The 23,644-nt window shown below is 37.8% G+C and overlaps 1 protein-coding gene across 18 annotated transcripts in view; it reads left to right on the top strand.

Annotated features, from left to right (window-relative positions):
* Nucleotides 1-23,644, top strand: part of DMD (dystrophin) — a 2,358,181-nt gene that overhangs the window by 1,819,417 nt on the left and 515,120 nt on the right. For all 18 annotated transcript variants that reach the window (XM_057310259.1, XM_057309646.1, XM_048213297.2 and 15 more), the window contains one exon: nt 8,682-8,893. In XM_057310259.1, coding sequence (XP_057166242.1) covers nt 8,682-8,893 — 212 coding nt within the window. The remainder of the gene's footprint in view (nt 1-8,681; nt 8,894-23,644) is intronic.

The following is a 23,644-nucleotide window of genomic DNA, read 5'->3' as shown; positions in this document are numbered from 1 at the left end:
TTTAGTTCCCTTTGTGATCACCCCAACATTTTGTTGACTATTTTAGCCTCAGGGAACAGTCTGTTGTGATTCCCACATCTCTTTCCCATCTTTAACTATCACAACTCATTATCTTAATTCCAGTTGGAATCATTTTCCTTACAGTTGCCCATAGTTAAATATCTGCCATTCTTTACCCATTTGTGATCCATTTGCCTGCAAATTCACTCTTCCAGCTTGGTAATTTCCACCTGGATTATTTAAGTACCCTATGGAATCATTGAGGTCCACAGTGTGCTCCACCTAGCAGATCACAAATGTTCCCTGACGACTATAATCCATTGGTCTTTGTACAGAGAAGCAGTAACACCTGGCTTCGGTATGGTCCTCTACGCTCTTATTCATTGTTGAATTTTATCTTCACAACAATTCTTTGGTTGTACAACCATCATTATTTCAGTTTTGCAGTTAAGGAAATTGAAGTTGTAGTGAAGCAACTTTTGCAAATTAAATTTAATCACAAATCTAGGGCTATAAGCCGTTACTAACTGCTAGTCAAGGCGTCTTTCTAAAACTTAGTCACAGTAACTTTTAATTCTCAAACTATAAATTCAGTGCAGAAATTGCAACAGAGCTTTTCTTTGTTCTGTAGCAATGTATATTCAAAAAGGCAATCATTTCGTTTTTGTAAATAACATTTTTCCCTAGGAGAGATGTTGTGGGAATTTATATCAGTCAAGAACGTATATCGATAATCAAACAGAGCTAGCTTAAAAGCATGAAGTGAAAGATTGGTTAGTACTCAATCAACTGAACTGTTTCTTTCTCTGCAGTATTGTGGTTCTTGACATGATTGCTGAGTTTCCAATTTGACACTTCTAGAGATCTGTAAATCAGGATACATGCTGAGTCCCAGTCTGTCATCCTGAGTCTTAGCATTGGTTATTTATTTCCCTTCATTATCCAGCATCTACTTACTGGACAAATCAGTTGAGAAGCTTTCCATGATGGCCCTCTGAAAGGGGAAATGCACACATTTGGGTAGCTCTTCAATTATCAACATGCACAGATTGTCTGAGTTTATATGCATATATTTTATTATTATTTCACTTCTGCACGTCAGATGAATCGGGTATAAATGTAAATCTAACAGTGTGGGCTCTAGTGACCAAGTACGCTGCCGTAATATATCTTTGGTCTATCAATAATATCCTGGGTGCAGCATTGCAAGTGTGGTGAAATTCTGTAGTTTGAATTGTTGGCCCAGGCATGGATGATTAGCAAGTCCATATGATGTCCAACAACCACAATGGCCCAGTTCCAAAGTAACAGCTTCTCTCTGATGATCTGCAGATTTTATGTTTACTTTCATTCCTTGACAAAATGGAATATATATCATACTTCTTAACTTTTCTTTTCTATATGCGTCTGCAGGGTCTGCTCTTAGAACAGCTACAACAGTCAATTGGGGTACTTTGTTTCTGTTGTTAAATAACCTAATAACTGCTTCATTAGTCTCCATGTGCTGATTTGTTTCTGTGAGTCTAGTCTTGTTCACTGGCCAATGAGTATTTTTTTTTTAAGATTTTATTTATTTATTTGACAGAGACAGCCAGCGAGAGAGGGAACACAAGCAGGGGGAGTGGGAGAGGAAGAAGCAGGCTCCTAGCGGAGAAGCCTGATGTGGGGCTCGATCCCAGAACGCCAGGACCACGCCCTGAGCCGAAGGCAGACGGTTAACGACCGCGCCACCCAGGCGCCCCCAATGAGTATTTCTGAGATGTTCTTTATCACACCAGTCTCAGACCTAAATTGTATTCTATCCTCAGCAAAACCAGTGCATCTCTTATTATCATTCATATCTGCCAGTGATGCATATTTCACAGGTTGCAACCCTTTCGAAAAGACGAATTCTCCAACGTTGTATGCACAATACATTTTACAAGTCAAATCATACTTCGTTAAATTTTTATTGAAGTACAATATACATAAGGGAAAATGCACATGCTAGAAATGTTTAGCTTGGTGAGTTTGCACAAACTAAATACGACTGTGTAAACAGCCATCAAATCAAGAAACAGAATAATATCCAGGACTAATGCAGCGTCCGGCACGTCTCTTTCAGTGACTACCAGTCCCACAAGGATAACCATTATCCTGCCTTCTACAGTCATCCTACTTTTTCCTCTTTTTATACATTATATAACTGAAATAAAACAGTATGCCCTTGTTTTTGGCTGGCTTCTTTCCCTCAACATTATGTTTGTGAGATTAATACACACTATTGCATAAGTTGTAGATATTTTATTCTTGTTGCTGGATAGTGTGCTAATATACCACAGTGTATTTAGGCATTTTCCGGTAGAGGGGAATTCGGGTAGATTCCAGTTAGGGGAAGCTTCCAATTTAGTACATGTCTTTTGGCGAATACATGTATGCATTTGTTTTGGATGTATACCTGGGAATGGAATATCAGTCAAATAATATTTTAAATATATCTAACAAGTTGGCTATTTAAAGAAATCTTATGGTGAATCCTTTTGTAAAGGAAGTAATCTCTCTATAATTTCTGTTCTGCAAAATGGATTCTCACATATGGGAATTTATTTCACAAGGGTCAATACATGTGTTTACTGTCTTTCTCGTATTCCTCTCCTTGTACTTTTGTTAATAACAATATGATACTTTATTGTTGTTATTAGCCTCTGAAGCTCAGTATGTTTTAAAATTTGAAAATGCCCATAAAAATATCCTTATCTGAAATATACATATTCTCTTCTATATTATGCCATCTCAGATTTAATTAAAAAGACAGTGTGCGGCAAAAAGACATTCCAACAGATTCTCTCTGATCTACAGTTTATTTTAAAAATATTAAAGAAAGATCATTGATTCTTTTTGACTCACAAGAATCCCCTTCGCAGACCAACATACCTTTTAATTTATGGATTTTTTTATCAGATGAGAATATTCTACTAGTAAATATGATATTGAAGATGTTCTATACTAAAAAATATGGTTGGTGCAGAGGCATTAAATCAGAAACAAAGGATGCCCAGAAAATATTTGTTTGCTTAAAATAGAGATCCTGAAGAATGAGAGGGAAATATGCAATTCTTTTTTAAAGTTTTTATTTTAATTCCAGTTAGTTAGCATACAGTGTTATATTAGTTTCAGGTGTACAATATAGTGATTCAACATTTCCGTACATCACCCAGTGTTCATCACAAGTGCACTCCTGAATCCCCATTACCTGTTTCACCCATCCCCCCCGCCCCTTCCCCTCCAGTAACTATCAGATTGTTCTTTCTAATTAAGAGTCTGTTTCTTGCTTTCTCTGTCTCTCATTTTTTCCCTTTGCTTGTTTTTTTTTTTTCTGTTCCTTAAATTCCACTTATGAGTAGAATCTTATGGTATTTGTCTTTCTCTGACTGACTTATTTCATTTAGCATTATACTCTCTAGATCCATCCATGTCATTGCAAATGGCAAGATTTCATTCTTTTTTATGGCTGAGTGATATTCCATTGTATATATACCACCTCTTCTTTAGCCATTCATCAGTCAATGGGCACTTGGGCTGCTTCCATAGTTCGGCTATTATAAAGAATGCTGCTATAAACATAGGGGTGCATGTATCCCTTTTAATTAGTGTTTCTGTATCCTTTGGGTAAATACCCAGCTGGGTCATAAGGGAGTTCTAATTTTAACTTTTTGAGGAACCTCCACACTGTTTTCCAGAGTGGCTGCATCACTTTGCATTCCCACCAACACTGCATGAAGGTTCCTTTTTCTCTGTATCCTCACCAATACCTGTTGTTTCTTGTGTTGTTGATTTTAGCCATTCTGACAGGTGTGAGGTGCTATCTCATGGTAGTTTTGATTTGCATTTCCCTGATGATGAGTGACGATGAGCATAATTCTTAAACCAGTATTCAACTTATGTAAACTTACAGTGCAGTAGAGACAGTGACTCCTTTTAAAGAAGAAAGACTCCAGGTCCTGAGCAAGGGTTAACTTTGGAAGTGGCATTTTTACATCACTATAAAAAGGAAGCATGGATAATTAAAATAGTCTTCACGTACAATTCATTTGACAGACAGTTATTGAAAGTATACCAGGCACCAAGCACTGGGCTGTGCATTAAGGTTTTTTTTTTTTTAATGAATAAAATTCTAACTTTGACTAGCTTCCCCCAGAAGATGACCTTGAAACAGTGACTTGAGTGAAAGTGTTTTACTTGTAAGGTGATCCCATGAAGTGCCAGTAAGACACTGACACAACAAACCAGGGAAAGAAGCCAACAATTGAGCCAATTATCAAGCAGGTTATTGCTGTGGGCAACTTGAGTTCAACTCCAATGAGTGAACTCTGGGAGACAGTGAAAAATGCACCTCACAGTTGTTACCCACAAAGGGTAATTATCTTCCAACTCCATTTATCATTGGCTGATTCATTTGTCAATCCCTTACAGTAAGATTTCCACCGCTCCACTGAAATTGTTTTCTGTATGGTCCTGAGTGAATTCCATGTGGTCAAAGCCAGTGGATACTTCTGGCATGGGCTTTGGGGAGTCTGACTATTTGGGTCCAAGTGTTGGCTCTCCCACTCACTGTCTGTATGACCTTATGTCAATTCTTTAATGCAGTCTTTCTTCCTCGGTTCAACGAGGAGAAGTAGCAACAGCAGCAGCAGCAGCATAAACAATGATACCTACCTCATAAGATCATCATGACGATGAAATGAGTTAACACTCATACAGAACTTAAAACGGTGCTTTAAGCGGTGTAGGTATTCAAATGAATGTTAATTATTATGATTTTTATTATCTGGCATGACATTTATGGCTTTTAAAAGTGTTGACCACGTTTGGGTTTTTGCAATACTTTCTTGTCCATGTTTTTGTGAAAGTACACTTTCCAGGCATTCCTCCTACCTCTCTAGCCATTCATTCATTCATTCATTCATTCATATTATTGGCTACTTTTGCTTCATTCTGTCTTTATGTGTTATATATTCGAGGACTTGATCTTTACCCCTGTGTTCTAGTCAATCTACATACCGTGTCAGTGAAAATGCATTCACACTGAGGTCTTCATTACTTCTCTGTAGTAATTTCCAAGCCAAGATCTCTCTCTCCCCCCGAATACATGGCTATGCCATCGCACCTGCAGTCCACATGATTAAAATGATATTGTGACGTAGATGATCCTCAAAACCTCTGACTGAGTAGGTCCAAGATTGAACTCGTTATCTTTTCCCTGGAACTGTTCATCCTTTATTCTTTGGGTAGATAGTGAATAACAGCTTTATCTAACAGGCACCAACCAGAAGCCAGGGAATCTGTCTTGATTCCTTTGTTTCCCCACAGCTTAGCATAATGCCTGGTATCTAGTAGATGGTAAATAAAATGGTGACTATCAGGCTAGATGAATGGATTGATGGGTAGGGGTGCGTGGAGGGGTAGATGGATTGTTGAGTGAGTCTAGCCTGTAATTTTATTTAGTTAAGTATTATCTGACGGTCATGTACAGCTGAAGGTCAAGGATGAGAAAGCACGCCCTCAGTGCGATGTGTACACCAATGAAACAGTTTGCCTTGCTACGTGACATATACATGACCCCTTTGGGATGAAAACTTTTATTGTTGTGCCTGAACAAGCATTCAAATGGTATATTTGTCTGAAATAATGATCTGGGCTGTGAAAGTTTCCTCCTTTTGCCACAATGAGGAGATACATACCCACACAATAGGAAGAACTATCTTAATTTTTTTCTCCTACGATGGCCTTTTTAAATATAAAGATTATGTCTACTCTATTGAAATGAACTATAAGATGTATGAAGTGTTCACTGGAATGAATGCAAATGGCTTACCATATTTTTATCAAAAATACTAGGCATTTTAGGGGCGCCTGGGTGGCTCAGTCGTTAAGCGTCTGCCTTCGGCTCAGGGAGTGATCCTGGCGTTCTGGGATCGAGCCCCACGTCAGGCTCCTCCACTGGGAGCCTGCTTCTTCCTCTCCCACTCCCCTTGCTTGTGTTCCCTCTCTCGCTGGCTGTCTCTATCTCTGTCAAATAAATAAATAAATCTGTAAAAAAAATACTAGGCATTTTAAAAAGTTTGCTGGCATAATAAAATGTCACTAATCAAGGCTGATTAATGCAAAAACAAATTGGAATCAGAGACTTTTTAGGGAAAGCCAATTTTATTGTTTTCATATATATATAGTATATAAAAATAGGCTAAGAAAAAGAAGGTGCCAACTATGCATAATAAAGTAGCCAGCCATGTTAAGTTGAAAAAATGGCTTGTAATTGGAATATCAGTTATTTCTATGACTGATGGAGAATTATTTCAGAATACGTAAAGGTCTATTTTAAACAGCTTCCTTATAATAGCATTTGCACTATTAATTTTGTAAAGTAAAGATTAAATAGAAGACTAATTAATAACTGTAAATCTCACCTATGTTAGGTGTCGCACTACCTTGTGGGGCAACAACAACAATGAAACAAACAAGCAAAAAAGAAGGGTGCTCAAAGATTACAGAGAGAAACTGACATTTAAACAGAGGTTCACGTGTTAACCCAAGTTGGAATATACTATGCTGACTGGTTTCGGAACACCAAGGAAACCCCCAAACAGAAATGAATCCAATAAAAACAGTTGTTTATGATGAGTGCCACTCACCTGGTTTTACCTGTTCTAGGTTCCAGATTCTTGATTTCATGTCACAATCACTAGTCTTCTAGGATTTGTCTAGCTCTCATGCGTATTTGCAGAAAATCTCAAGTACTTCTTTAACACCTAAGTTCTCTTAAACTTTATGGGGGCAACAACAGAGTTAATGAAGAAGGACTAAACTTATATCATGAGGTACGATTTTATAGGACTGTGCTGTGTACATTTTATGTGTCTATCCAAAGCCCTTCTTCACCCTTCTCTTCTTTGGTCTCTCCTCTGAGGGGTTGATATGTGTCATCACCGGGCTCCCGTGCCCTCTGACTTCCAGTTGGTTTACCCACCAGGGAGACCTGGTAAGAGAGAGAGGACAAAGTGAGATCAGGGTATTTATTCTCCTGGTTCCTTCTGGTGAAGTTGCCTCAGGCCAATGGTGTCCCTTGGCAAAAAGTTAATGTGCTTCTCTCCTTGTGATTCTCATCTTCTGGCCACTTTTCCCTCCCCTGATTTCCTGGTTCTAGATGTAGTCACAGCTCCACTGCTGCAAGGCCCAATTTCTTGTATTATCTTTGGTGATTTTCCTACACCTGGATTATGTTGTAATTTGTTTCTTTATAAATAAATCTGTCGGATTATCCAGGCCAGATCACAGAGGAAAATGTATGTCAAGCTAAGATATTCCATAGGACAGTGGGGAGACACTGAAGGGTTTAAATGAAGGAGTGGGGCGATCAGATTTATATTAATTATTACTCTCTCTGTAGTGTGAAAGTTGCATTACAAAACAGAGACTTGAGACAGGGGGCTAGAGAGTCTACTACAGACATGGAGGCAAGAAGTGATAGAGCTTTGCAGGAGGAATATGTGAGAAGTGGCAAGGAGTTCTATATGAGAAAAATTGGTAACCAATTATATATGGTATTCATTGAAACCTTGGGAAAAATCTAGAATGTCTATCAGGTTTTGCTTAAGGGATAAAGTTGATAGTGGTTTTATTACTTATTTTCCAGGATATTATTTCTAGTTTATGAAATCAGCCTAAAGAAAAGATAATGTGGTCCTCAAAAGAAAAAAAAAAATGTGGTCATTTTTATTTTTATTATACTAAAATAAAGTACTTCAGAGCAGAATTTATAGGGCATCTCCATCTCTGACTCACAGTGATACCAAAAAATGGCCTCAATATAAGCTTGTCTTACTTACAGAATATAACCAGTATGAATTCTTAGATATTGTTACAAGGCATTTCTAGTAGGCCCGTCTACTCTTGGGTTGCTCCAGAAGAAGACCAGAGCATATGGTTTATTCGGGATTTGAGGGAAACATCAGTAGGGGATTGAGCGAGTGAGGAAGGCAGGGGAGTCAATAAGGGACGGTGCATTTTCAAGCAGGTTACTTCTGTGGGCTACTGGAGCTTCATCCCACTAGGAGAGCTCCGGAACCCTTGTAAAATAAATGCTCCCCAGTGATCATCCCTGGCATGAAGGGGGCAAAACTATTCATACCCCAATATGTACCATCAGTCCTTGCTTACAGGCTGCTCCTGGGAGGTGAGGTGGCAGGAATCATCGATTCCCCGGTATATCTAGCCTGCCACTTAGGTGGCAGAACAAATGCTTTGTGGCACCACAAGTCCTTCAAGGAATGAGTTGCCAATAATAGTCTCAGAAGTCAGGTTGTTGGGCACTCAGGTGGTAAGGGCAAGGGGATTCAGGCATTCTGCTCTAGTACCTTTCAAAAAGATTACTCATATTTGGCTCTGGGGATTGAGAATAGACAGAGTTAAATTTTTACATACACTGCTGATGTTCTAGGTCACCTTGAGGAAGAAACCTAACCTCACATTTGCCATTGGAAAAAGTAAGGAATTCTATTGTCCATTGTCCTAGCTGTAACACAATGAACATTTTTTTTTTAATGAATGGTATAAAAAGTGAGATCATCTTTGAAGGTTAAATTTCAAATGTCTTCTCCAGGCTAGCATTTACTCCTGTATATTCATTTTTCCTTCTATTCCAGTTGAAAGAATTCAGAGTCAGTGGGATGAAGTACAGGAACACCTTCAGAACCGGAGGCAGCAGTTGAATGAGATGTTAAAGGATTCAACACAATGGCTGGAAGCAAAAGAAGAGGCTGAGCAGGTGTTGGGACAGGCCAGAGCCAAGCTCGAAGCATGGAAGGAGGCTCCCTACACAATGGATGCAATCCAAAAGAAAATCACAGAAACCAAGGTTGGTATCACAGATATGTTCTTAAAATAAACTATCAGTTATACTGGATAAAATTATAACCATGGATTAAAATTTAATGATTTTTAATGCCAATTTATTAAAAGAAAACTACGTTTAAGCTGAAGCGAACAGTAGACTTTTCAGCCAAAGTAGAGACTAGAGGAAAACTGATGGCTAATATCAATCTTAAAATTAATTTTGTTTAATCCAGATATCATAGGCTGGTTTTCATGTTACACCATCTTTTGAGATCACTTCATAGTTGATATACATACTTGTGTGGTAGCATAAAGTCAGTCATTTGAAATTAATTCCTTCCTAGAAAAAGTAACGGGTCTACTCCTTCCTAAGTAGGGCCCTGAATGGAGAAGGTAGGGGAAGTGTAAGAATAAGGCAAGGATAAGGGGTCTTCTTACTTTCTCCTCCAGGTCTTTGACCTTCAGACCAATTTCTCTACTTCTTTCTCTTCCTTCTCTTCTTCTTCTTTCCCCCCGAAACCCCATCATGTATCTGTCCACTTCAGAGTCTAGAACTCGTTGCGATAAAAGAAAGAGAAAAGAGAAAGGAAATAGTATTTGTTTACTGACTGTGTTTTATCAAGCATCATGCCTGGTACCTTACATGCTTTTAATTCTTTCAAACCTCATACTTATGGGTCAGTTGGGAAAGACCTTAAATGCTAAGCAGAGAAGTAACACAGTAAGAACTTGATTAGATTCAATTTTTTATCAAAACCCTCTATAGATGTTTTTTTTTCATGTTGGAAAAAAGCCTTCTGCTAAACAATTGTCTGAATCACAAATTAGCTATGTCATCTGAAAAAAAAAAAACATTATATTGTGATTTTCTTGGACGAAGTGACTTCTATTTCTAAATGAGTCAGTGTTTAGGCTGTGCTGAGCTACATGGCATATGTATTTATGCTATGTTTATTTGAAAAATAAACCCTGAAATCTCAATAGTTTAATATAATAAAGATGAATTCCCTGATTGTATCATACTGCAGTGAGGGTTGAAGAGCTCTTCCTGGGAGTTCTCAAATAGCAACTTGAGGAATCCAGGCTTTTCCAATTTTGTGATAGCATCATCTTAAACTCATGGCTGCCCACAGTCACTGCAGGAAAGTAAGAGAGAATGTGGCCACTTTATCCACGGGGTTCTATGGATAGGCCTGGAGATTATGTACATCACTTCGACCCACCTCCCATTGACCAGAACACGTTCCCAATTTAACATCAGGAAGAGTAAATGGGAATAGTGAGCTAATGAGCTTTTAGCCAGCCTCAGCCATAGCTACTTCTCCAAAGGACCTGCACTGCTATGAGGACAAGATTTTTGTTCATATGACAAGAATGTTAGAAATCACATAGGACTGGGGCGCCTGGGTGGCTCAGTCGTTAAGCATCTGCCTTCAGCTCAGGGCTCAGGACGTGATTCCAGGGTCCTGGGGTCAAGCCCCACATCAGGCTCCTCTGCTGGGAGCCTGCTCTTTCCTCTCCCACTCCCCCTGCTTGTGTTCCCTCTCTCGCTGGCTGTCTCTCTCTCTGTCAAATAAATAAAATCTTAAAAAAAAAAGAAAGAAATCACATAGGACTTTACAGATTCAGCATTACCTCTGTTGGAAGCAGTTACTTTTTTTACGAGATACTTGTTGCCACTATGATTTTCTCCTTTGGATGAACATAGAAGGCATAGGAATTTCTAATGATGATGTTCCCAGTTCTTGGTTTGACTATGGGAAAGATAGAATTCATGCAGCTGTTCTTGAAGGCTCTGGTCTTATCCTAAGGTACTCAGTATGTTATGCCATTTCTTTTTCCTGTCCAAAAACTGAGGATTCTATGAATCCAGCAGATCTTAGAAGAAAGTGATTAACTGATTGGGAGGAATTAACAGGGAAAAGAGTTTGGGCTGGACCCTTGAGTTAGAAAAAGGGAAGGAGGCATATTGTGATAAATTTGATAAGGGCAAGAAGACTCTGCAAGTTGGCACATGAGAAATCTTAAAACCTACAAGAATCTTAAAGTGATGGCAGGAATGATTAGGGTTTTCTAGCCCTTAAAAAAGCAAGGGACTCTAAATAAGAGATGAAAGGAAGGGCAAAAGAAAATATGAAAGGACAAAACAAAACAATTTCATCATCAAAACAAGTCATATGTTTTAAACACCGAAAACAAAGACGTTATTATAATTGCTATCCTTGTTACACTTTCAAAATAAAAAAATTGCTTTTCAACTGTCAGTCTAAAACTACATCATAAAAATGGCTCAGCCATTATCTGTAGAAACTGATGTTTTTGTTTGTGTTATATGTTATGAATTAACTGTGTGTGTGTGTGTGTATAGTTGCACTTTCAGTGTATGTTCATTATATAAAGATGACCAAAGCTGTAATTTTCCCGTCCATTTCCTAAATGACATATGTTAAAGCTATAAGTAATCAGGAATCTTCCATGAAAACTATTATTGTTCACAGTTTACAGGTGAAAAAATTGAAGCCTAGAGAAGTTCAGAAACTCCTCTTAAAAATCATAGTGTTAGGATGTGAATGCATAGCAATTGCTCTTGTAGATGACCTCACAGATTTTCTCTTCTACCCGTGGTGTTCTATGTGGCTAAAACAAATCAAGAAAACACTATGAAGATCAGAAAGGGGGACAACTGTAATTATGAATTGACAAATAAGATCATATTACTGAGAAGCCAACAGGTGGGAAATGAAAACGATGAAACAGTATACTGGGGAGAGGTTTTCATATTCTGTTTTACTATGAAAAACTAAAAAGATAATTGCAAATTATATCCCCTTTTTAATGAAACTACAATTTTTAATTTTTCTAAAAGTCAGGTAGCATATAAAATGGAGATCTGGCCTTTATGTCTAATATGTTATCACTACTGAGTGGTTAATAGCTGGCTTACCACTTATAATTTTCTTTTATGAAGAAAGGGTGAAAATAGACTTAAAGAGGCATTGGATAATTTGAGCACGATCTCCTTGCTCCATAAATTCTTTCCGAGTCTCCGTGCCTAAGATTAGGGAGAGAGCTGGTGAGCCTCGTAAGGCGATCATCAGGCTGTGTCTACAGAGTTGGAGAGCTGTGATTAAAGCAGCCAGCCTCCCTTGCAGCAGCGTCACTGATGACTACCCTCACTGTCACAGTGAAATGGTTCCAAAGGCAAGTACCAGTAGTAGTATACTCTTTGAAAATTTAAACCAGTCATCATACCTGAACTAAAGAAAAATTCATCTACAATTCTGATATATCTGTGATTCATCATTGCTCATCTTTGTAATCTCTTCCATTTCTTATCTACATGTTTTCATTGTCCTCATAATGGAGATACAATTTTGAATTCTGACTTTAAACTTAGTGTCCTTACATAAATACTTATAAGTTGTTGCTTTATAACTTTTGATAATTATCATTTTAAATTCTTTACAACATCTCATTAAGTTCCACCCTTAACCATCTCCTTACTGATTGGACATTCAGACAGCCTCCTCCTCTTGGTTAAAAAAAGTAGTGGAGAAAAAATGGGGACAACAACAAGCATGTCACAGGAGAGGAATCAAATCTGAGGTAGCATCCAGGGGCAGTCCATCTTGAAAACATGGTCAGGCTGGAAGGAGATGGCAACAAGACAGTCTTGATTTATCAAAAGAACAAGCTATAGATAGCCCATCGTGTTGATGATTAATGAACAGGTCATTAAGAGATGCCCATAATATATGTAGTTTCTATATAACCTTTAATTTTTTGGAAACAAAAACATAATGCGAGGAAGTAGCTGATTCTGTTAACCACACGGCTTCAGTTGATCTTCTCCATGGCCTTAGTAAAACAATAATGTTTTTTTGAGATGGAATGACAGATGTTAGGGAAAAATCATACAGGATTTCCATTTTAATCAAACTCCCTGCCAATAAGCTATGACAGAATCCTATGAGAGATGATGCCATTTAACTTTCATAAGAAGTAAGATGGTGTGACATTGGCACCTAAAGCTGCCAGCAGCGGTCATCATGGGATTTATTTTATTTGGCAGAATCTTGGTTGACTTCACAACCTGTTCCCCAGGCTATTAAGATTGGCCCAAACTTGGCAGTGAATTCTTTGAAAAAATTATTTCTTGATGATTTTAAGCTTTCTTTTCCAGTGTCAAGAGAGATTTACCCAGGCTCAGAGTTTTCATTTATTTTTTCCCCTTTCAGCTTTTGAAAGAGAAATTCCTTTTTTGTCTGCTTTGTGATTGCTTTTGTGTCAAATTCAGCATAAAAGCTTTTCAAACGTGACGGCATTAGCTGTTTTGTGCTTGGCTGAGCTAAGAGTACATGAATTCAATAGAGAAGTGAAATCTTGTTTGAGCCTAGCTGATTTGGCTCTATAATACTTAAAACTATCTGAGGCGAGAAATCCAATAATTTATCAAATTATTAAATAAACATTTCCAAGGCTGCAAAATATCTGTGTTTTGAAGACATTCTTTAGGGAGCTTGAAAGATAGATACATTGTAATCATGTAATTAATTTAAAAAGTTGAACTTGTTATATATAGTAAATACAGTAGGTATTTGAGGATCTCAAAGTATTTTACTAGGAAAGAAGCTAATGGAGAACTTTTTCAAATATGGAAGTAGAACATTGTAGTTTTAATTATTTGGGGGGATGGGCCATATTAGATCATATCCTTATCTCCCATAAGGATATGCACAGTAGTAGCTGAATTCTTCTTCCACATATTTTATTTACTTTTTGACTTGCACAAAATTAAATCAGCCAATTGAGTCACACTGGTAGATTGAGGTTTGGATTTCTGATACTGTAATGAAAAACATCAGAAATCTTCTTGCCGGGACCTGCCATTTCTTCATGCATTTTCTTTATTCCCTTTTGTTCTCCCCTAAAGCTTCCACATGATTAAGGAAAAAGAATCAATAACCTAATCGTACTTTTCCTCCCAAAGTATGTATGAAGCTATTAAACTTCTCAAAGCATACAACCAGAGTGCTTCCTACATCACTGATAGAACAGAGGAAGTAATGGGCTAGTTTCCCCAGGTACTGCTATACTATATAAATATTTAATTCACAGTCACCAATTCTTGAATAGCATTATGCTCTGATTATACCATGTTTTGCCTTGTTTCCTTTTCATAGTTTAACTTATATCATGCTCGAAAGTATAATGTGGCAACTCTGTAAACATACTCCTCCATAAAAGCAACAAATAGCAAAAATTGTCAAAATTGCCTCTTCTGAACTCTGGAAATTAACCAAAGGTTGACAGCATTTTATAAACTGCTGAACGTCTATAAGAACGGCAGGGTTTGAGGCTTTTTAACACTCCCTATTCCGTTACTTTCTCCCAGCTTCACAGTAGCTTTGAGAATCAGCAGCCTTATAGCCACCAGAGAGGAAAGACCAGGATTGGAGTTCCTCAGAAAGACCCATTTCATTCCCAGAGCTTTATTACTATTTGACCTATCTTGCAGCTCCCTAGAACAAACCTATACACAAGGCCTTGTCATTCATTATTTGACCTGACTTTGCACTAACTCCCAGAAAAAGCCCTATCCCCAGAGTGTCTATCCAAAACAATCAGCAGCATTGTTTAAATAGTAACTGCCTGAGGCTATGATACCAGTTGAGATAATCATGGTCTAGAGAAAAACTGAAAAGGAAGATCTAGGGAATGAGATGTCTGTCCTCAGAGGTCTTTGAAAAGCTCTGACAAATTCCTGGGGGATCTACAAGGCTACATGCATGTCTTGCCAAACCAAGACTATCAATAAAGAGATATAAATTATGAACAGGAACCAAATAGAGATTCTGGAGTTTAAAAGTATAATAATTAAAATGAAATTTTTACTGGAGGAGCTCAACATCAGAACTGAGCTGGCAGAAGAGTCTGTGAACTCGGTCAATAGGAATAATCCACACCAAGGAAAAGAGAGAAGAGAAGAATTAAGAAAAATACAGGAAGCAAAAACTGACAGAGTTAAGGGGAGAAATAAACAGTTCAACAAGAACAAAGACTTCAGTACCCTATTTTTAATAATGGATAAACTGGGCAGAAAATCAACAAGGAAAAAGGAGACTTGGAAAAACACTATGAACTAGCAAGGCCTAACAGTCATGCATAGAACACTCCACCCAATAATAACAGAGTATTCATTCTTCTCAATTGCACATGGAATATTCTCCAGGATACACCATACGCTAGGTCATAAAACAAGTCTTAATACATTTAAAAGGATTTCAGTCATATAATATACATAATGTAGATTCTCCAACCATAATTAAATGAAATTAAAAATCAATAACAAAAGTGAATTTGGGAAATTCACAAATATGAGAAAATTATACAGTACATTATTAAATAACCAATAGGTCAAAAAAGAAATCACAAAGGAAATGCAAAAATACTTTGAGATGAATGGACATAAAAACACAACATACTGAAACTTGTAAGATGCAACTAATGCATGTTGAGAGCAAAATTTATAGCTATAAATACCTGTATTAAAAAAGAAGAATGATTTTGGGGTGCCTGGATGGCTATCGGTTAAGTATCTGACTCTTGATTTCTGCCCAGGTTGTTATGTCAGGGTTGTGCGATGGAGCCCCATGTCATTTTCATACTGGGCATGGAACCTGCTTAAGATTCTCTCTCTCCCTCTGCCTCTTCACCCTCCCTCTCTAAAAGAAGAAGGAGGGCATAGGGAGTGGAGAAAGATCTAAAATAAGTAACTCAATCTTCTACCTTAAGTAATTAGAAAAAGAAAATTAAACCTAACGCAAGCAGAAAGAAGGAAGTAATAAAAGAGTGAAATCAATGAAACAGAGGAAAGAAAAGTGAGAGAAAATCAGAAGAATTAGTTATTGAAAAGATCAACAATATTGACAACCCTTTAGTTGGACTTAAGAAAGAAGAAAGAGAATGCTCAAATTACTAATCTTAGAAATGAATGTGGATACACCACTACCAACCTTATAAAAATAAAAAGGATTATAAGAGGATATTATGAATGGGAGAAATAAGAAATATGAATAGACCTATATCAAGTGTAGACACTGAATCAGTAATTTTAAAACTTGTCCCAAGAAAAGACCCAGACCCAGATGGCTTCACTGGTGAATATTACCAAACATTTAAAGATGAATTAATAGCAGCCTTTCACAAACTCTTCCAAAACATAGAAGAGAAAGGAATATTTCCCAACCAAAGGTATGACAGGAAAAAAAAAACTGCAAACCAATATACCTCATGAACATAGACTCAAGAAATCTTAAGAAAAATACTGTCAAACCTGATACAGCAACATATTGAAAGGATTATATACCATAATCAAGTGAAGTTTATTCCAGGAATACAAGGTTAGTTTAACATACAAAATTGAATCAACATACAGATATTCCTTGACTTACGATGGGGTTATGTCTCAATAAACTTATAAGTTGAAATACCGTAAGCGAAAAGTACATTTAATACACCTAACCTACCAAACATTATAGCTTAGCTAGACCTCCTTAAATGTACTCAGAACACTTACATTAGTCTATAGTTAGGCAAAATCATCTAACTCAAAGCCTGTTTTATAACAAAATGTTGAATATCCCTTGTAATTTATTGACTACTGTACTGAAAGTGAAAAACAGAGTAGTTATATGGATACAGAATGATTATAAGTGTATCAGTTGCTTACCCCTCATGATAACATGGCTGACTGGAAGCTGCAGTTTCCTGCCACTGCCCAGCATCATTAGAGAGTATCATACTGCATATCATTAGTCTTAGAAAAGATCAAAATTCAAAATTTGAAGTAAGCTTTCCACTTAATATGTTACTTTTACACCATTGTAGAGTGAAAAAAATCCTAAGTCAAACCATTGTAAGTTGGGGCTGTCTGTAATGTATCGTAGCAGTAGAGTAAATGACAAAACCCACATGGTCATCTTAATAGTTGTAGAAAAAGCATTTGACAAAGTCCAAACTCTTTCATGAAAAAAAAAAAAAACACCCCACACTCAACAAATTAGAAATAAAAGGTGTTGTAGGTTGAATAGTATCTCCTTAAAAATGTGTTGAAGGCCCAACCCCTGGTACTTGTGAATGTGTCCTCATTTGGACATAGGGTCATTGCAGATGTGATCCAAGTTAAGATGAGGTCATACTGGAGTAGGCTGGGTTCTTAATCAGATATGACTGGTGTCCTTATAAGAGGTGGAAAAGAGGTGTACATGGAGAGAAGGATGCCATGTGAAGACACTCAGAGTAGGGAAAATACCAGGTAACAACAAAGGCCATTGTAAGGCAAGCAACAGCTAGGATTGACAGGTACCACCAGAAGATAGGAAGAGGTGAAGGATTCTTCTTACCAGTTTTACATGGAGCACAGCCTGCTGACACCTTGACTCCAGAACTGCGAGACAATCCATTTTGTCATTTTAAGCCACCCAGTTTGTGATACTTTGTCTTGGAAGTCCTAGGAAAATAATACAGAGGGAAAATTCTTCAACCTGATAAAGGGCATCTAAGTAAAGCCTACAACTAACATCACAGTAAAAGACTGAATGCTTTCACCTATGATCAGGAGCAAGGTAAGGATGGCTGCCGTCACCACTTCTATTACCACTATGCTAGAAGTTCAGGCCACGACAACTAGGCAAGAAAAATAGATAAAAGCCATCCAGATTGGAAAGGAAAAAGTAAAACTACCCATTTGCAGATGACATGAACTTGTATATAGAAAATCCTAAGGAATACACTAAAAGAGTATTAGAAAGAATAAATTCCGCAAGTTTGCAGATTATAAGATCAAAATGCATAAATCAATTGCTTTCCCATACACAAGCAATGAATAATCTGAGAAATGAAATTCAGAAAATGATTCCAGTTTTAACGGCATCAAAAAATTAAATACATAGGACTAAAAGAAATGTAAGACTTTTATACCACCAACGACAGATCACTGTTGAATGAAATTAAAGAAGATCTAAAGAAATGGAAAAAATATCCATGTTCCCAGATCAAAAGACTTAATATGGTTAAGATAGCAATATCCTCAAACTGATCTATAAACTTTAGCAATCCTCATCAAAATTCTAGCTGGTCTTTCTGCAGAAATAAACAAGAGGATCCTAAAATATATGCTGAAGTGCAAGGGACAAAGAATAGCCAAACCAGCCTTGAAAAACAGCAAGGTTAGAGGACTTAGAATTTCCAAATTCAAAACCTACTACAAAGCTACTGTAATCAAGACTATATAGTGCTGACATGAAGATAGAAATATAGATCAATGAAATAAAATTGAAAGTCCAGATGTACAACCTTGGTTTTAAGGTCAGTTGATTTTTGACGAGAATGCTTAGACAGTTCAATGGCAAAAAAATAGTCTTTTTGAACCCTTGTGCTTGGATTACTAAATATTCACATACAAAATAATGAAGTTTGACCCCATATAATACCATACACAAAAATTAACTCAAAAATTGATTATGATAGAGCTAAATATAAGAACTAAAAGTTTATTTTTTTAAATATATTTGTTTATTTTAGAGAGGGCAGAGGGGCAAAGGGAGAGGGAAAGAATCCTCAAGCCGACTCACCACTGAACACGGAGCCCGACATGGGGTTTGATCCCAGGACCCTGAGATCATGACCTGAGTGAAATCAAGAGTCAGTCACTTAACCAACTGAGCCACCCAGGTGCCCTAAGAACTAAAACTTTAAGACAACATATGAATATGATGAGTTAGGCAATGTCTTCTTATATATGACACCAAAAGCAAGAGTGACAAAAGAAAAAATACATAAGTTGGACTTCATCAAAATTAAAAGCTTTTGTGCTGTAAGCAATGTCATAAAGAAAGTGTAAAGACAACCCACAGAATGGGAGAAATTATTTGCAAATATCTGATAAAGGACTTGTATCCAGAATACATAAAGAACTTTATAACTCAACAAGAACAAAAAGCCCAATTACAAAGCAACAAAGGATCATAATAGGCAGTTCTTCAAAGAAGGTGTACAAATGGCCAATAAGCCCATGAAAAGATGGCCAACACCATAGTCATTAGGAAAATACAAATGAAACCCAGGAGATACCACTTCATACTCACTAGGATGGTTGAAATAAGAAAGATGATGAGTGTTGACAAGAATGTGGAATAATTAGAACCTCATACATAGCTTTTGGGAATGTAAAATGGTACAACTTTGGAAAAAAGCTTAGCAGTTCCTGTAGATATGAAACATGAAACTACCATCTGAGCTAAGAGTGCCACACTCAGGTATGTATCCAAGAGAAATAAAAACATACATCCACAAAAACCTTTATACAGATGTTTGTAGCAGAGTTATTTGTGATACCCAAAAAGTGGAAAAAACGTACATGTTTATTAACTAAGGAATGATTTTTTAAAGGGGAGTATATCCAGCAATGGAATATTATTTGGCAATAAAAATTAATAAAGTGCTGGTAGCTGCTAGAACATGGATGAACCTCAAAAACATTATGCTGGGTGAAAGAAGCCAATCACAGAAGACCACATATTTAGAAGTCCATTTGTATGAAGTATCCAGTAAAGGCTAGGGGAGGGAGAGGCTGGAAAATGGAAGATGACTGTTAATGGTACGGGATTTCTTTTGGATTTGAAGAAAATGTTCCAAAATTAAATTGTGGAGGTGCCTGGGTGGCTCGGTCAGTTGAGCGTCTGACTCTTGATTTTGGCTCAGGTCATGATCTCAGGATCCAACTCCTGATTTCGGCTCAGGTCATAATCTCAGGGTCGTGGATCCAGCCCCACATTGGGCTCAGCGGAGAGTCTGCTTGAAATTCTGTCTCTTTCCCTGCCCCTTCCCCTCACCCTAAAATAATAAATCTTTTAAAAAATTAGATTGTGCTGATGGCTTCTCAACTCTGCGTGTACTAAAAACCACTAAATTATACGCTTAAAATGGATAGATCTTATGCCCTGTGAATTATATCTCAAAGTTGCTTTCAGAAGGCATGTATCTACATGTCATTAAGACTACAGATCTTTTCTTGTTTCTTCAAGTTTATAAACTGCTTTAGAAATGTAGTTTCTCAACATGTATTAGCAACAGAACCTACTCTGTATGAGTCATTATGCTAGCTTATTCTATCCCTGGCCCTGGCCCCGGCCGCAGACTATTTGGAGATGATAGGATTGAAGTTCTGGAGATAGGGTCGTACCTGACTAGCTATATCTGTCAGGATAGTCTAAGTTATACCACAGTAACAACCTTCAAATCTAGAGGCTTAACACAAAGTTTATATTTTACTCATGTTACGTGTCCATTGTAGATTCACAAGAGGGTTCTATTCAAGTAGCTTAGTCACTCAGGCTGATAACAGCTGAGTCTTGATATATACTTCCATGATTAAAGAGGTAAGGGACATGAATAATGCCATCAGTTCATAAACCTTCTGCCTGTAAGTGACAAGTAGGCCTAATAAGTTACATAGCCATCCCTGATTCAATGGGGGTGCAGATGGCATGAAAAAGCACTGAATGTGGACAATAATGTATTCTACCACAGTAGGCCCATGGGGTTTGAAAAATAGCCAAGAAAAAATGCAACTTTCTGGAGCTCTATCCTCTGGCATTCTCTCTGGAGTCATTTCCACCCAACCATTTCCATACCCTCTCAACCAGACTTCTCTTAGACGCCTGGGGTAGCTGGGTGATTTCTTAATTACAACACTACTTAAGCCTTTTAATAAAGTCAGCAAATTAAAGAGAAAGCCCAGATAAAGAGAATGCTTTCTAAAATGTCATAATGAAATTAAGGTAATGAAGTACTTGGAGGGCTCTCCTCCCTTCTTTTTGTATAAAACTTATTCCAGAGAAGCTGGAAGAGAAATGGGGCCTGAAAGTAAAGAGGGAGGAAAATAAATTGTATGCCATTAGTTTAATTATGAAAATTCATTACATGAAGCCATGTAAGACAGAAAATAATGGAACTCTAATGGGTTGGCCGATAACACATTTACTAGCCTGCTCTCAGCTTGTAGTCATTGTTGAAAGGACAAAAAAGTAACAACTTTGGTATGTAGTCCTCAAAGCTATTGAAAAGATTAATCATTTCCAGTAAGCTGGAAAATGAGGGCCATTTTCTTAAATAGTATCCCCTGTATAGAGTTTTACCTTCTGAAACAGAGATGTTTGGTAATGTCAGAGGTTTAATAGATGAATCTTGAAGTTAATGGTGAGAGGCTTTACTTTTGAAATAGCTTCCTTACAGATATTTTAACATTTCTATTATAAATCCATAAAGAGGTTTTATAGGTCATTTTAATTCACACAAGCAAGAAAGAGTGTTTCTTTTTCCCAATAGAGATTTATAGAACATTAATTCATAGTTAGGACTAAATTGTTTAGTGATTTTTTTTAATAAACCAAATCTGTATTTTTTCTGCTGTCTTTGTTTGGCAATGTCTTACTTTATTATACACAATAATTTTCCAATCATGCTATAATCATCAAGGAGACTATTTTATATTCTTTGGCGTTCAATTATAAAAAGCCCAATCATTTGCATTAAATTCCTTTATATGGAAGTGTATCTTCTTTAACTAGATTGAACCCTGAATATTGGAGTCAAGAAACTTGCATTTTTGTGATGCCTCTTTCACTGATTAGCTTTGTCACTTTCAACAAGTCACTTAAACTTTCAGAGGTTTTTGTATTATCGGATGGGAATTATGGGATTGGGTCAGAGGAAAGGAAAAGGAAAGGGGATAACAAAAGATGAAAGGGGATGAGTAGGCGGGGGTCCTATATTGGGGAGCCTCCTAATCTAAGGAGAGAGGTTTGGATTTTGTCTTATAGGTAAAAGGGAGTCATTGAAAGTTTTTACAGAGGAGTGATATGGTTCTATTTACATTTCAAAAATATCGCTTGAGCAGCTGTTTGAAGATGGAAGGGCTGGTTTGAGATGGAGGAAAGGAGCCAATGAAAAGGTTGTTGGAGTATCCAAGCAAGAAATAACGAGAGCCTAAATTAAGGGAGCGACAGTGGAGGTAGATGACTTGGCTAAGGGAAAACTGTGATACAGCCTGTCTTTGGGTGTGCTCCCTGCCTCCTCTTCCAGTTAAGGGTTAGTTACACTACAGATGGGGAAGATTGGGCTAAGGATAGAACCTTGGAGAACATCAACATTTAAGAGAAAGACAGAAAAAGAACAACTGAAATCATAAGAGATTATAAAGAAGACCCAAAGAGAGAGAGGGCTAAGAAAGAATGGAACTTCAAGAAGGGACTAACCAGTAGCACTAGTTGCTACAAATAAATTAAATGAGAACCTCAGGCTTTCCCCAGACATTGGCCACTGGTGACTGTGTCAGTTAACTATTTTTGCAAACATTCTGCATACCAGAACACTTTAGAATGTCAGTGGCACACAACAGTAAGCAAGTACTTTTTTCACAAGTTGACAGCATGGCTGGGGTGTCATTGCTTCATGCTACAGGTTGGTTGGGGTGGCTCCCCTCCACTTGTCACTCATCCTTCTCCAGAGATGAGCAGGCTAGCCCAGCGCATGTTTATTTCTTGGTGGTGGCTGAAACACATTAAGGGCTAGCCCCGCTGCAGGAGCATATTTCCAGCCTCCTCTTGTATCCGTTCTATAAGCACTCCATTAGGATTAGGCAAAACAAGTCATAAGGCCAAGGTCACTGACAAAGGCTGGGAATTCAACTCTGCCATCGGTAGCAGGAAATTAAAAGTTAAATAGCAAAGGGCATAGGTACAGGGTGGGGTAAAGAATTGGGACCACTAATCCAATTTACAGCAGTGACATGTCAGAATAGTTTTAGTGGTGTGGTGTTGGCAAAAGCCTGATTTTGATGAGTTGTAGAGGGGCAAGAATGTAATCAGGTTGAGGCAACAAGCGAACATTTTGCCTTCTAAGGAGCTTAATTGTGAAGGGAAAGACAATGAGGACAGGTTTTGTTGTTGTTGTTTGGAGATGAGGGGGTGGGGGTGGACTCAGGTTTGAAGGCAGTGGAGAAAGACCCTGCAAAGAGACAAGAGACTGAAAAGACACAAAGATCCCAGAATAGATGAGTGTCTAGACGGAGGGATCAGCTTCCCATAGCACAAGAGTCACTTTTTCCTCTGAGACCAAAGAGAAGGATGCAGGATGTCGTCTCTGTTTAATGAAATGTATGCTTGTTATGTTAAACTGTGTCATTGTAGGCAGGGCCATTTGCTGTGAGATTTCTTCCAGTTCAGATCATCAGGGTTGAGTCTGGAAACCACCCTAGATATTTCAGAGGAAACTTAATACCAGTGACTGCTTCCATGGCTAATGAAAGAGCTGAGAAACCCAGTAGGAGACGGTAGGACAGCCTGGAGGTTGGCAATATCAGGAAGCTGTTGGCCACTTCAAGGGCAGGAGGGCCAACCAGTGTTACCGAAGTCCAGAAACCAGAACCATCTGGTGCTGACTCAGCCCCTGTGGGGGCTTCACAGTGGGTCCTGACACTACAGAGTTAAGAACTGTCCCTCAGGAAATGGAGACATGAAGAAGACTCTGCCCAAATAGAAAGAAGGAGAAAATATACTTGAGTTTCCCCCTTCTTCCTGCTCTTCCATGTCCTACCAAGACCTCTCTGGCCTAACCCATCTAGAAGCCAACTAACAAGAAATCCTAGGAAATTCTGACCCCCCGAGGGGGTTAGTTCACCTGCAATATTGAGGAGAGTAGGAGATTGCCA

The sequence above is a fragment of the Ursus arctos genome, chromosome X (assembly GCF_023065955.2).
Source record: "Ursus arctos isolate Adak ecotype North America chromosome X, UrsArc2.0, whole genome shotgun sequence".
Lineage (NCBI taxonomy): Eukaryota > Metazoa > Chordata > Mammalia > Carnivora > Ursidae > Ursus > Ursus arctos.
This window is presented reverse-complemented; position numbering and strand designations above follow the sequence as displayed.